The following is a 14,736-nucleotide window of genomic DNA, read 5'->3' on the forward strand; positions in this document are numbered from 1 at the left end:
GACACCGCAACAACATCGGTAATGTTGGATACACCTTGGATTTGCTACCCTCAACTTTATACTAATCCGACCAACAACAATTGATTGGTGTACATCCATAATTTTTAGATACGTCTGATTGGTCCCTGCCAGATGCATGTGTCTTGAACTCCAACCTACGGGTCCAAACACCGATAACTTGAACTCCAACACAAGGGTCCAAATCAATTATAGGGAGCACTGTTTGCCCCTCTCTGCCACTCACAAGCCTCTCTCTGGCTGAAGCTGGTGGCGGCAGTTGTAACAGACTTGGACATTCCAAGTCAAGAATCAATTGCGACAGCACCAAATAACCACTTCAAAACAATTCACAGATCACAATAGATTTGCACTGGCCCGGCGGAGTTCCGTGCCTAGAGATATTGGCCCCAAAGACTGGCGCCCCTTTCGGTATTTCTTTTTATATTAATCAGTTCAAAGTACAAGAGAGTGGGTTGGGATTCACTCTCAGACTCTGCGTCGAGATGCTCCGAGAAGTGAGGCCCTCACCACTAATTTAAAGGTTACAAGGGATGCCCAAAAGTAGAGCCCCAAAAGCTTCAAATCAAAAGCAATTGCTCTCTCTCTCTCTCTCACAGAGAGTCAAAACTTGAAAGCAAAAGCATTCTCTCTCTCTCTCTTTCTCATTGCGTAGAGAAAAAGCAAAATTTGCGTCGCTCATCATTTTTTTTTTCCAAGCCTCCACGATTTCCGGAAATTAGGGTTTTTGGCAGAAATTAGCGTTTGCAGGAATTTTAGGGTTTCTGGCAGAAATTAGAATTTCTGTTGTCCGCCACGTCATCACTTTGTGACATACCCCCCTCTTGAAAGCATTGAATCGACCGCGATTACGCCTGCAAAACCGACAAAAGCCATAAACCGTCTTAGCAGACACTGTCTATTAGTACCTTCGTACTAGGAACACACATCTTGCACATGTACAAAATCGACAGTCACACACGACATCACAGGACATCACCAGACATCACATGACATTCAACATTCATTCGGATCTTAGACCATGATTTATCGGCAATGTAGCTAGCAATCACATCTAGGTCCATTCGGAACCTCATCGATGTCCGATTGACTAACCCCTATTGCAACCATGTCTATTCGAGATCAATCAGACCAAAATGCTGCAGTCATTTCGGCTATCAGTTCCTGCACTCAAAAGAAGTCAAGAACAAATCAATATCATTATCAGGAATTCCATTTCATAAAGTCATCCAGCAGAATACTGTCAGCTCTCGTATCCCTGAAGCTCAAAGAGACATTAGTGACTTTAGTATCAAAATCAAGGCATCTGTTGACAAAGGAGCGGAGTAACTCCCCTCTTGTGCATCCCACTGCACCAGATCTTCGGCCAAGCTGGATTTCTGGGTTCCGTTTGGAGTAGACTATGCTAAACCAAAACATCGAGGTAAAGTTTCACAATCTGAGGAGTATCTGCTAGGTCCTCCTCCTCCATCCACTTCACATCAAATGCAGGAAAGTTCTTGAACTTAACCAAGAACCGCCTTCGGACTTTACCTTTCTTCGTATCCGTATGTGCCAAAATCTGTTCATGAACAAGGGTCTCCTCGTTTTCTTCCATTGTGGGTTGCTCATCAGGCTCCCCATCATCAGGTACATCACCCTTAACAGGTTTCAAGAGACTCACATGCAATGCATTGTGAATCCTCCAAGTATCTGGCAGTTTCAATCGGAAGGAGACATCATTTATCTTTTCAGTAATTTGGAAAGGTCGTAGTATCGCATACTAAGCTTTGGAAAAAGCCTCTCCTTTCCCTTTTTCTTTCTTAGGCGTGCCTTCTCAAAACGTAAGAGCACCCAATCATTCTCCTTCAGTTTCAAGTCGCGACGATCGCGATCCGCTTCCTTTTTCTGTCCTTCTTGAGACTTCTGCAAAGTCTCGCGAACCTTGGCAAAAGCCGTATCCAAATCTCGCGAATATTCATCCGCTTCAAATATCTAATCTTTCGTGCTCAGGAAGGATGGAACCTTCGCAACACTTTCAACAATCTCAAATGGCGTCTTCCCCGTCGAAGAGTGTATCTTGTTATTGTAGGGAAATTCCACCAAAGGTAAGTTCTTTTCCCATTGAGTCTTCTGATCCGAGATACAAGACTTCAATAAATCTAAAACCACTGAATTGGCAATCTCAGATTGCTCGTCAGTTTGCAAGTGGAATGATGACGAGAACTGCAACCGCGTGCCGATGTTCTCCCAAATTGCCTTCCAAAACAAACTCATAAATCTGGGGTCTCTGTCGGAGACAATCGTCTGAGACGTGCCATGTAATCGAAAAATCATCGTGATCATTCTGTGTTCTCGGGAGATCAAAAATGAAATCCATTTCAATATTTTCCCAGGGGCGGGTGGGTATGGGTAAAGGCTGTAACAATTCGTGTGCCTTATGCCTATTAAACTTGACCTCTTGGCATACTGCGCACAAACTCTTCCACATTCTTTTTGAGTCTCGACCAAAAGAAGTATCTCTCTACCCCTTCATGGTGGTAGCAATGCCGCGGTGACCCATAAAAGGTGGACAGTGGCATTCAGTCATAACCTTTTCCCGCAACGGTTGTGTAACGCACAACATAGTCTTTCTCATCAAGTAGCCTTCCTGAAGGGAGTATCCAGCTACTGTCTCCCCATCCCGTATTTGTGTGAAGATATCTGCAAAATCTGTATCTGTGGCATACTGATCGACCATATCCTCGAAGCTCCTATGATGTATCGCGGAAATAGCTAGAACCAACGGCTTCCGAGACAAAGCATCTGCCACCACATTTCTTCTGTCCCTGCACATGGACAATCTGAAAGTGAAACTGTGACAAAATGTTCGCCCACCGCATCTGCTTTTCCAAAAGCTGCTTCTGTGGCAAGAACTAGTGCAAACTCTGATGGTCTGTAAAGACAGTAAAATCCGCTCCGAGTAGGTAATGCCGCCACTGAGTAAGAGCATGGATAAACCACCAAAAGCTCTGTCTCATAAATCTGTGTTGTCATCTCTGGCCTAGAGAACAATCGGCTCTCGTAAGCAATGACATGGCCTTCTTGCATCAAGACCGCACCCAGACTACGACCATAAGCATCACAAAATACTTCAAATGACTTCTGCAAGTCCGGCAAAGTCAAATCTGGTCCTGTAGTCAATTTCTCTTTCAATGTCTGAAAGGCAGTCACCTCTGTGGATCCCCACGAGAAAGGGATTCCTTTCTGTATCAAGATATGCAAAGGGGAAGCAACCTCTGCAAACTTTCGAATGAACCGTCTGTAGTACGAACACAGTCCCAAGAAGCTTTCAACTTCATGGACATTCTTCAAATTGGGCCAATCACAGATAGTGTCTATCATGGCCGGATCCATTTGCACTCCTGTTGTTGAGACAGTGTCTTTAAAAAAAATGTATCTCTGAAGCATATGATCTCTGTGGTCTGCTTCATTCTTGGAGAAAACAATGATATCATCAAAGAAAGTGTCAACAAATAGCCTGTACTCTTGAAAAATCCTATCCATCATCTGGTTAAATGTCGCAGGAGCATTGGTTAAGCCAAAAGGCCTCACCAAAAACTCAAATAACCCAAAAGTCGTCCGAAAGGCTGTCTTGTAGACGTCTCCCGGCGCAATTCGGATCTGATGATATCCACTCTTCAAGTCAATCCTGCTAAAGCACGAGGATCCCTGTAACCTGTCGAGTATATCATCGATCCTAGGAATCGGAAATCTGTTCTTGATGGTGATTTCGTTGAGAGCGCTATAATCGATGCACATTCTCCAAGATCCGTCTTTCTTCAAATCCACAACAGTGGAGAGCAATACGGTGAAGTACTATGCTGGACAAGACCCTTTTCCAAGAGGTCTTTCACTGGGTTCATAATCTTTTCATTCTGTACTCGGCTCACACGATAAGGTGGCTGGTTCGGTGGTATCAGATCCATGGTTTGATCTTCAGCCCTCTGAAAAGCAATCGGCATGAGTGTGGAGAAAAATCTTGGCGTTCTTTTGATCATGTCAAAACATATTCAACCTTTATCCATCGTTCAGTTCTCTCCCAAAAGAATGAGTAAGAAACTGAAGTTCATCAAGTACAATCTTTAAGCCCTTCATTTATCAAAGTCGCTTTCTTGGCCCGATAGTCAACCACGACGTAGTTCTTGTGGTACCAAGGGATCTTGAGTAGAACGTCACTCGCGTGCCCTGAACACCCGTGTCATTGCAAACGAAGTTTGCCAATGCTCGGTGTAATGGCAACATCCCATTCGGGTGCCAGTCGAACTACCTCCGCCTGTGGCGTCAATCTGTCGGGCGTAATTCCAAATTGAGCTGCCAATTCCAAGTGAAAAGAAGTTGGCCTTGGCTCCTGCAAAAGAGCTTCCCGATCCTTCACTTTGCCCCAAAAGCGGCAAAGTTTGTACTTTCATTCATTAGATTTGGTGCAAGTCCCACGCCATGTGGTACCAGTTGTGCTTTTCTATTTGCCTTTTCTGCCACGTTCCTCAGCTGCTCTCGAACTCTCAGGCCTGTTGTCGTCTTTATCATTCTGTTCTTTCTGTGCCTTTTTAGGGCACTTCGCCGAGATATGTCCATCTTCCTCGCATCCAAAGCACTTCCCCTCTTTGATGAAGCGAGCTCTCTCCTCAGGAGTAAGCTTGGGTCGTGCATCCTTTTTCTCTGGGTTGCTCTTTTTCTTTCTACTTTCATTCCCAGAAGTCTGTTCGGCTCGTTGTGTCATGGCCTCATCTGTGGGGTAGGTCAGATTGCCAGAGTAAATGGCAAAGCCCCGCTTCGCATGACTCATGAACTCCTGAATAGAAGCTGACTTCTGTTCCAAGGAGTGATCTTGGATCTTTGTAGGTAGACCCAAGGTAAACCGCTCAATCTGTTCTCTGAACGAGATCTTCTTGAATGAAGAGGCGGGTAGAAAAGAGCTCCAGAATCTTTCACAGTAAGCATTGATTGTATCTTTCTTGGTCATCCGAAGATGCTTCCAAGGAGCTCGTATATCTCGTTCATATTCTTGCGTCAACCAAGAAGAAATAAAAAGCTTTTTAAATTTCAGCCATTTAACTGGCGCAGTCTTGTTTAAAAGAAGCGTGGTCCACCAAGTACGAGCATTCCCCTTAAAGTAAGAGGGAGCTCTCCGAATCTTGGAGTGCTCTGAATAGCGTCCTCCCGCGAAAGCGATGTCAAACTGCTGTATAAAAGACAAAGCCTTCGAAGCATTTGAGTATCCTGAAAAAGTATCAAACTTGATCGAGTGGCCACCTTCCTTAAACTCTCGGACTTTCTTGCTTTTATCTTCGAGAAAGTCATACTGGTTAGCTTTGTAAAAATTCTTCTCGTTCGCATAAAAGTTTCCGTCATCGGAATTTGAGCTGTCTGTAGATGAGTCCTCAGTAGAACTGTCAGTCTCTGGGCGAGATGTAGCCTTCTTAGCCTTTTTCTTGCCCTTTCCGAAGCTTTGTTTCTTGCTTCGCTTTTTACCTTTTCTGTCTTCTTAGATTGAATTTGAAGAGCTAGAAGAACTGTCAGATGAAGAAGAAGAAGAAAAGAGAAGAACTGGGTACTCCTTCAAATCAAACACGCTTCTTCTGTTTCTTTGCCTTGTCAAAAGTTGACTGACGACCCAAATATCCCGGGAAGTCAGTGCTTTTCTTCTGCTTTTTGCCGTGCTTTTTGGCTTTCTTTTGCGCGTCAAAAAGCTGAGCAATCCGTGCATCAACCACCTCTTCTAATTCCTTCTCTGAATATTTCTTGTGAGCAGAAGGTTTCTTGAGAGTGGGTGTAGTGGTTTTCTGCCACTCCTCATGCACTTCTTGAAAAGAAGTCTCGCTCATATTTTGCAAATTTTGGGTCCTTCGCAAAATTGAGCATCATCTTTGTTGCATCGCCGATCAACTGGCGACGCTCCATCTGTCGCCGCTCCATCTGTCGCCGCTCCGCCTGAGTAGGCCGAGACGGGCCATACTCTTTGCCGGAATCTTCGTTGTGATCCCTGTCCGCATCTCCATATGCAGAGGGAGTTGATTGATCCTTGCGTGAAGCCATAGGTGCCGCGGAAAAAAATTGGGGATTGGATTTCTCGTAGAAGAGAAATCGGCCGTGCTCTGATACCGCTGTAACAAACTTGGACACTCCAAGTCAAGAATCAACCGCGACAACACCAAATAACCACTTCAAAACAATTCACAGATCACAATAGATTTGCACTGGACCGGCGGAGTTTCGTGCCTAGAGATATTGGCCCCAAAGATTGGCACCCGTTTCGGTATTTCTTTTTATATTAATCAGTTCAAAGTACAAGAGAGTGGGTTGGGATTCACTCTCAGACTCTGCGTCCAGATGCTCTGAGAAGTGAGGCCCTCACCACTAATTTAAAGGTTACAAGGGATGCCCAAAAGCAGAGCCCCAAAAGCTTCAAATCAAAAGCAATTGCTCTCTCTCTCTCTCTCTCTCTCTCTCTCTCTCTCTCTCTCTCTCTCTCTCTCTCTCTCTCTCTCTCTCTCTCTCACAGAGAGTCAAAACTTGAAAGCAAAAGCATTCTCTCTCTTTCTCATTGCGTAGAGAAAAAAGCAAAATTTGCGTCGCTCATCATTTTTTTTTTCAGCCTCCGCGGTTTCCTGAAATTAGGGTTTCTGGCAAAAATTAGGGTTTGCAGGAATTTTAGGGTTTTTGGCAGAAATTAGGGTTTCTGCTGTCCGCCACGTCATCACTTTGTGACAGCAGTGGTATCCATGTGACTAGAAGGTGGGAGTCCATGCGAGTGTAGTCATCACCACACCAGCAGCCTCTTTGCTGTCCTTCCTTGAGTCACTATCCTCTTGATGCTTGCTTTTACCTTTGTCCTTTGACTCGCCCATTTCTCTTCCAGTTGGTCATGCCATGCCATCACTTTGTGACATCCCCCCTCTTGAAAGAATTGTAATCGCCCTCGATTACGCCTGCAAAAACAATCAAAAGATAGAAACCAATTCAGTAGACACTGATTCTAAGTACCGACGCACTAAAAAACACATATTAAGTACTTGCACGAAGACGATAGTCACTGAACATTCACATCACTATCCCCGTGGAGATCTTAGATGAGAATCATGATCATCGTAACGTATTTAGCAATCACATCTTGATCTCACCGATTTTTAGCGGATGTCGGGATTGACTGAATCTTGCTACTATCAGATCTTTTGATTTCACATTTCAATCAAGCAAACCGTGTCCCCACAAGACAATACATCCACATAGCATGCAATTCACAAATCACACACTTAGTTCACACTGAACACTTGTGTTTCAATCTAGCCATCTCATCCTTCCTTAACTCTCGATGCACTAGAATTTCATTCACTTAGGCATCACATCCAGATCTCAGCGATCTATAATAGATGTCGAGATGCACTAAGTACTTAGCCATCACATCCAGATCTCACCGATCTCTAACAGATGTCTAGATGCACTAAGTTCAAATCATTCATCAGACAAAACGCTGCAGACATTTCATCTTTCTCTACATGTGTCTAACGTAAGAAAGAGCACACGTTTTCAATTCAATCAAGGAAATTTCCAATTCAGTGCCCTTTGACTTGTTGGTAGGTCTACATAGTACAAGCCTCCTTGTCCTTGGCACCTCAATCTGGAGCTATGAAGTTCTCTGATCTACCAGTTGATTCCATTTCATTTCTTTCCTTGTGCCTTGGACCTGTGGGTAGCCTCCCTAGCCGCCCTTGTCCATTGGCATGTGAGTCTCAATCATTGGGATTCCATTTGAAAGTATTGTTTGAAAGTCATACAACAGAATAGTGTCAGCCCATCAGTACCCCTGAAATATGAAAAGAAATCAGTGACTTTATTCCATCTGGGTAATCTGTGACAAATGAGCAGAGTAACTCCCCTCTTGTGCAGTCGCACCACACCAGATTCAACCCGTTGATCATCGGTAACTCTTGCAATAGTCGAAGCTAGACCAAAAGCCTCAAGGTAAAGTTCCAAAATTTGAGGAGTATTTGCTAGGTCCTCCTCCTCCATCCATTTTACATCCAATATTGGATAGTTTTTAAACTCGACTAAATGCCGGTGTATCACTTTACCTTTCACTTTCCTTTCCTTGTGAGCCAGTATCTGTTGTGGAACGAGAATCTCCTCGGTCTCTTCCACTTCAGGTTGCTCCTCATGCTCCCTGTCCACTAACACCTCACCTTTGAAAGGTTTCAATAGACTCACATGCAATGCATTGTGAATCTTCCAAGTATCGGGCAACTTTATTGTGAAGGATACATTGTTTATATTTTCCTGAACTTGGAAAGAGCATAGTATCTCATACTCAACTTTGGAAAAAGTCGCGCCCTTTCGTTTTTGTAGGCGTGCCTTCTCAAACCGTAGAAGCACCCAATCATCTTCCTTCAACTGCAAGTCTTGTCGATGCTTGTCCGCTGCCTTCTTATGCCTTGCCTGAGACTTCTCAAGAGCCTCGCGTACCTTTGCAAAAGTAGTCTCCAGCTCTTGAACTTACTAATCTGCTTCAAAAATCTTATCCTTGGTGCTTAGAAAGGTGGAACCTTCTTAGCACCCTCAATGATCTCAAATGTCGCCTTCCTCGTAGACGTATGTACTGTGTTGTAGGCAAACTCCACCAATGAGCTTTCGGATCCGAGATATAAGACTTCAACAAGTCCAAAATTACTGAATTTCCAAGCTCTGATTGCCCATCAGTCTGTGGGGAATTGATAGGATCTGCGACAATGAAGATTGAACTTACGCATTTTCCCAATATGACCGTGTGATGTGAATTCCCTATTCATTTCAAGACATTGTAATAATTGTATTGTGTTACAGGCTCAATGAGAGTTCCAAGCGGTAAAAAATATGTCAGTTAGTGTGCCTAGGTTGCAGATACATTGAGTTGTGGAGCCATAAAGGCCGGACATTGCACATTGTAAAACCCTATTGCTAAGGTATAAAAAAGCCAATTTTTGTAAGTTTTGGATAATAAACGTTACGACGTTTCTGCAGAGTACTGTGTACTCTCCTTCTTCTTTCTCAAGCTTGTAACTCCCTCGTGAAGTATCCGTTTGAAGTGTTGTCTGCTTCATCGCGTTCACAGATGACAACTCTTTGTAACATTGTAAGTCTCTCACGGTAAAATTGTGTTTTTGTTGTAGCTAACCTCCTCCTCAATCTACTCATAACTTAGGATTTACATAACAAAATTGCATTTCATGCATTGGAGGGGTGTTGGGGCATCATTGCTAAGCTCTAGGGTGCATTTGGGACTGAAAACGGTTAGGTCAAATCTGCCATGCCAAAAATAGAGTGCAAATGGAATGGGTTCCAGTTTGTTCCCGTAAGGTCAGAATGGCACTTCAGGGTTCCCAAGGCCCGGAGCAGACATTCCTTTTCTATGCCTTTGGACTGCTCCCCTGGTGGTACTATGTGCGCAAGTGCTTCAATCGCGTGGTACGAGTGGCCCGATCCTAATCATTGTCTTTATAAAGCTGGTTTTTCTTGTGATCTCCTATTCTAGGCATATGTAAGGAAGTTGTGAACACTTCTTCAAAATGAACTATATTGAGACAACCTGTTTTGGCCATGCTAACTTTCTCGAATTATCTCATCTTAGTGTTAGCTGCTGTGGCTACGGGGTTAAATGGATTACATATTTTGCCTAGACCTCTCCTGAACTCCGTTTTGTGCAAAAGTGTCTTTGTGAGGGTGGTGACTACTGTTAGAAAAAGTCAAATATTTCCTATTGAATGTCTCTCCAGAAAGAAAATGAAAGGACTTCTTGGTGCTGTAAATTACAGATTCGGCTCTTTCAGATGCAGGAATGTTGGCTCCCAATTCATCAACTTCAGAGGTGCTTGGTTGTTGGAAGTTTAAATTTTTTCAACTAGCTTTTCAAGAGAAGCTCCTCACAATTTGAGCTGTCTATGTTTTTAGGTGCCAGATTCTCAAATTTTACCACCACCGCTTGAGGAAAATGTTAGTTTTTTGGCTCCTCATTCACAATTTTTATGCAGAGATTTGACAGAGTGTTAAAAGTATATTTTGCTTGCAGCTCACAGTTTATGGGCTGATTGAGAAGTATGAGAAATGTGCCGGTCGTTTCAAAAATACTCAACGTCAGCGCCGCACAGTATCCTTGAAGAACGCTTTACCAGTCAACTTTTCAGATGAGGTAACACTTTGGCATGACAATCACTTCTAGTTCAAGTAGGATGCTTTAGTAGTAGGTTGATGTTTTTGCACAAAGTTATGGGAGACATCCTTTCTGTTGAACTTAGGGATATGCAGCTTCAAGGAGTACACTAGATCTAAGTCTCCTTCCTTGACACCTTTGTAATTTGAGATTCTGATGGCTGCTAGCAGGCTAGGAGGGAAGTTCTGGAAGACGTGCTGGATGAAATAAGGCGAATGAATGCTCTCGACCTTGAACTCTATGCCTACGCACAACAACGTTTCAAAAGTCAAGTTTTGGTCCAAAAATCTGGAGTATCAAGGCAGTTTGGATCAGAACATTCTATGGTGAGACGCATTTTGGTGTGTTAATTAGGTTTTTAATATTCTTCAGATTTAGTGGGTTTTTGATGATGGGTGTTGGATATTTTGTCACATAACAGATTTGGGATACAGATACAAATATCAACGAAGGGTTTCAGCAAGCCATTGGCTCTAGCAGCTGGATATTTGTATCGATGCTATTCATGGCTGGAGGTGTAGTAACTATGGCGGCAAGCTTGATGGTCTTTGCAAATGGAAAGAAGATATTTAAGTTTCAAAAAGGGCAGAATCGTGGGGCGATGCATGAGAAATTGTGAGGGCCCCAGTGTGTTCTTAATGTATCCAACATCCAGGCTGAACTTGACCTTCTTCTTATTGGCCTCGTCGAAGTGAAGGTGGATATATATATCTGCAGAAACTGCAGAAGTGTCCGGTTGTTCTCAAGCTTCTCAGACAAGGACGGAGAAGAATTTGTTGTAACCATACATGAACTTACCTCTAACAAGTGGTAGTCAAAATGCCCTCGTAATTTGGAGGGGATAGTAAAGGGAGGATTCTTTACCTAAAATGGTAAGCTGTATTTTTTCATGCTCTGAGCATGTAGAAATGCTTTGAGCATATTCAAGTGCTCTGAGCAATGATTCATTGTTTATGAGATCTCAATATGAATATTGCCAATAAGGAACTCTCCATCTCCCTCGCTTGGGAGTACATAATGTAGAGTTTCTTGTGCAAGCAAGATTTGTCTCATTGGACTTCTATTTGTCAATTTGAAGATACTTCTATTCTCTCATAATGCTTTAAATCCATCTGCAACATTTTTGGCATCTCGCTCAAAACACGATTCAGAAAAATCCAGGAAAGTCATGGCTCAGCTTGCGACCATGCCTGTTAAAAATTAAAAAATGTCAGTTGAGAGTAAGAGGAAAAGGAAAACTCGGGAAAACTCCCCCTTCGGATTTGAGAATAGTCGTGAAAGTCAACTATACACTCGCACTGTCACAATTGTTATCGATGCTTACTGCGCATGGGGGCATCAGAAAGGTGGCTAAGAGAGCGACGAAAGCACATGCCCACGCGGTTAGGGCATCATGCTAGGTTTTGAGATTGGATGGGAGAGGGTTGGTCAACTATGCGACTTTTTGTTGACCATCATATTGTCTTGAGATTCTTGTTCACCCTTCCCTGCTTCCTTTCTGCTACTTGAATCGTAGATTCTTTTCAGAGTGGTGCCATGAAGATCTGCTTGAGCTGCCGCTTTATCTTGATGGGTACTAATGACTTCTCAATCTCCTCTTTGTCTTGCTGTGTCAAAACTTCTCTTTGATCGAAACTCGAAAGCTGCCTAGCAGAACATACCGAGCATCTCCGAGCAACTTCCAGCTACAGGCAGAGATGGTTTGATTTCAAAGGGTTTGCAAGAAAGTACATGTTCATGTAATCGCTGCCTTCATAGCAGATGAATGGTTGCAACCGATGCTGGTTGGCTGTGACTATGGTCTGCTCAATTTCAAGGGAAGGCCCTTTGACATTTGACAAGTTCTACTTACTAGTACATGACCCATCGCCTCCGGTGACAAAATATCACATGCAAGTGTACAATACTCCAGCTCTCCAACTGTCAATGAATACTCTAGTGTCTTCGGTTCCAATTTAACCTCTATGTGACTACATCCTACCAAGCGCTAATAAGAATTCCCTTCGCCAAGCATGGTGTTTTTTCCAAGAGCCCCTAACAAACATTCTCATCACGGAAGTTTGACATAACTTCTTGCACAATGCCACATGCCTTCAACATTCCAGCTTCGATAATTGAATCACTTTGCAATTGCTCAAAATGGCAAATTGAAGTCCTTGGCCCTACCCTTAATGAACATATCCTGCAATCAATGCATTCTGAGAGAAAACATTCTAGATATAAATTTCATTGGACACTATTTGTGCTTTTATTAAGAGACTGCACTTGACATACATGTTGATCATAGCAATACCAAGCAAGACTTGCTTCCCTAGGTGGCCTTGGCTAACATTTTCATCAAGAATTTGTTTGCTAATGTGGACTACTTTCATAATGCCTTCACATCCAAGCATAGGTAATCACATCTAGAGAGAAACCCTGCCTTGTATTCATGGAAAACAATCCAACGCTTTCTAGTCGTATCATTGTCTTACACTCCCAGGTTCAGTGTTGATGTTAGTGTCAGAGCCTCGCTCCGACTCCTCAGGTATGGTACTGACACAATACTGATCTTCCCTTTCACAAATGAAGGTCATCAAGCACGTTTCATGTTTTCATGAACTCACTGGGCATACATGTCAACCAAAGCAACGCAATAGCCCATTGCTTATTAACCCTAATCTACTATGCATATCTTGCATATCGATGCACTCCAATAGACAACATTCTGGACATGAAGCTATTCTGACACTTTTTATGCTTTTGTGAAGAGACATACATGTCAACCAAAGCAACACCAAGCATGGTGTGTTTCTCCAAGAGGCCCTTACTCATAATCTCATGATGGACTTTTTTTGCTTTCGAACGTACCACCACACTTGGGCAATATATACTGACAAAGATTGGCCAAGCATGTCATTATTTATCAATAATCCCCTGATCTTGCTCTCAGCTAACTTCCTCTTTTTTGCCATAAGCAATCTTTTCATGAGTTTTTTAATGCACGTCTACCTGTTGCATAATGCAACACGTCTTGGAAAACACAAGCATAGCTGATCTCCATTTGGAAAGAAGCCATGGATCCGTGTTTGCTCTCAGCACTAGCACTACCCATGTTGGACAATAGGTTCAGCCCGTAGAAACAACAGCTCGAACACAACGCTTGTTATCTCAAAGGGTGCGCGCACATGAGAGCTTCGCTACAGGAAATACTTCGTGTTGCCACCCAACCATCTTCGCGCACAAGATGAAGCTTGCACCAGAGAAAACGCTCTCTCCCCCTTACTTTGAAGTTGGCCGCATCGTCTAACTGTGTCGTAAGTCCCTTGTTGTTGCACGTGTAGGACTGGTGTGTCTTTCTCGTGTTCGATGGCTTCTATTGCACCCCTGTTTTTTGTTACAGGCAAAAACTCCAGTCATGGCCTGTGTGCAATCGTTCGCGCTAGGATTGTTGCTACTGGTGGCGAGCTCTCAATTGCGTCCCTTCACGCATCAAATAGTGGAGCAGATGCGTAGCAATCTGTCGCTCACCTTAGGTGTTCCGCTACTGAGCTATAGCAACTACTCTAGGAGCGCCAAACTTGACTCTAGGGTGAAAATTATCCTCTAGTCTACACGTGGCTTGGTTGAAATGGCATTTCCTCAGCACTATATATGGCACGGGCCCCTTCAAATGGGATCAAGGGTGAAGGTGAGAATGGTGAGGCGCGCGCATTGTAGGCCGTGCAATCAAATGCCACATACTTCAATGAACGCATGCGGGCGTGGTGGTTAGAGCACATGCACCGCCCAAGGGAGGTCGTGGGTTCGAGGCTCAAGGTGCGGACCCGAATTTACCTACTTGCCCAAATTTACGTGTTGGTCCAAATTTTACTTTTCGCCCCGAATTCACAAATCGGCCCGAATTTACGAAAACACATTTGACGGCGCGAATGACCCTCACAGTTGATCACATTTGAAAATCCGCATGCCAATAGTGTGGGGAACACCCGATCACATTTGGACACAATCCCTTATTTTTCATGAGATGAAATAGCCTAGAGCTTATTTGAGTTGAATATATCATGCTTGGCACACAAGTCAACTAAAGCATTGCCAAGTACGACGTTTTTTTTGAATCCACACTTGGCATACATATTCACACAAGCCCTTAGCCATAACTTTTTTGTAGCATCCCCTTGATTGCTATTGTCAATATGGGTTTGCTTGCCCATGCCAACTTCTTGCATTTTGCCACACATACCTTCTTCAAAATGCAAGCATTACATAGCATGGCATCTTTTTTCAACATTCCTTGACTAATCATCCCATTAAAAAGATTTTAACTTTGTCAACGTGTTGCATAATGCGACCTGTTGATCACACTTTGGAGAAAAGCCCTTGCTAGCTCCACATTTGTTGAAAATAATCGAAGCTTTTTGTCCGTGCCCATGCTTGGTGAAATACCTTGCAATTAGTGCACTCAAAGAGATTATGTCTTGGCCATGATCGTATTCAAGAAATTCTTGTGCTCTCAAAAGTATACCACACTTGGCATA

General features: G+C 43.4%; 1 protein-coding gene across 1 annotated transcript in view; it reads left to right on the top strand.

Annotated features, from left to right (window-relative positions):
* Positions 1-11,271, top strand: part of TPST (tyrosylprotein sulfotransferase) — a 52,143-nt gene extending 40,872 nt beyond the window's left edge. Inside the window, exons 8-12 of the mRNA XM_086523179.1 lie at positions 9,825-9,877; positions 9,961-10,002; positions 10,079-10,198; positions 10,390-10,545; positions 10,641-11,271. Coding sequence (XP_086379305.1) covers positions 9,825-9,877; positions 9,961-10,002; positions 10,079-10,198; positions 10,390-10,545; positions 10,641-10,838 — 569 coding nt within the window. The 3' untranslated portion in view covers positions 10,839-11,271. The remainder of the gene's footprint in view (positions 1-9,824; positions 9,878-9,960; positions 10,003-10,078; positions 10,199-10,389; positions 10,546-10,640) is intronic.
* Positions 11,272-14,736: the final 3,465 nt, after the last annotated feature.

Source organism: Adiantum capillus-veneris, chromosome 11 (assembly GCF_014529385.1).
Source record: "Adiantum capillus-veneris isolate H3 chromosome 11, ASM1452938v2, whole genome shotgun sequence".
In the NCBI taxonomy this organism is placed as follows: Eukaryota; Viridiplantae; Streptophyta; class Polypodiopsida; order Polypodiales; family Pteridaceae; genus Adiantum; species Adiantum capillus-veneris.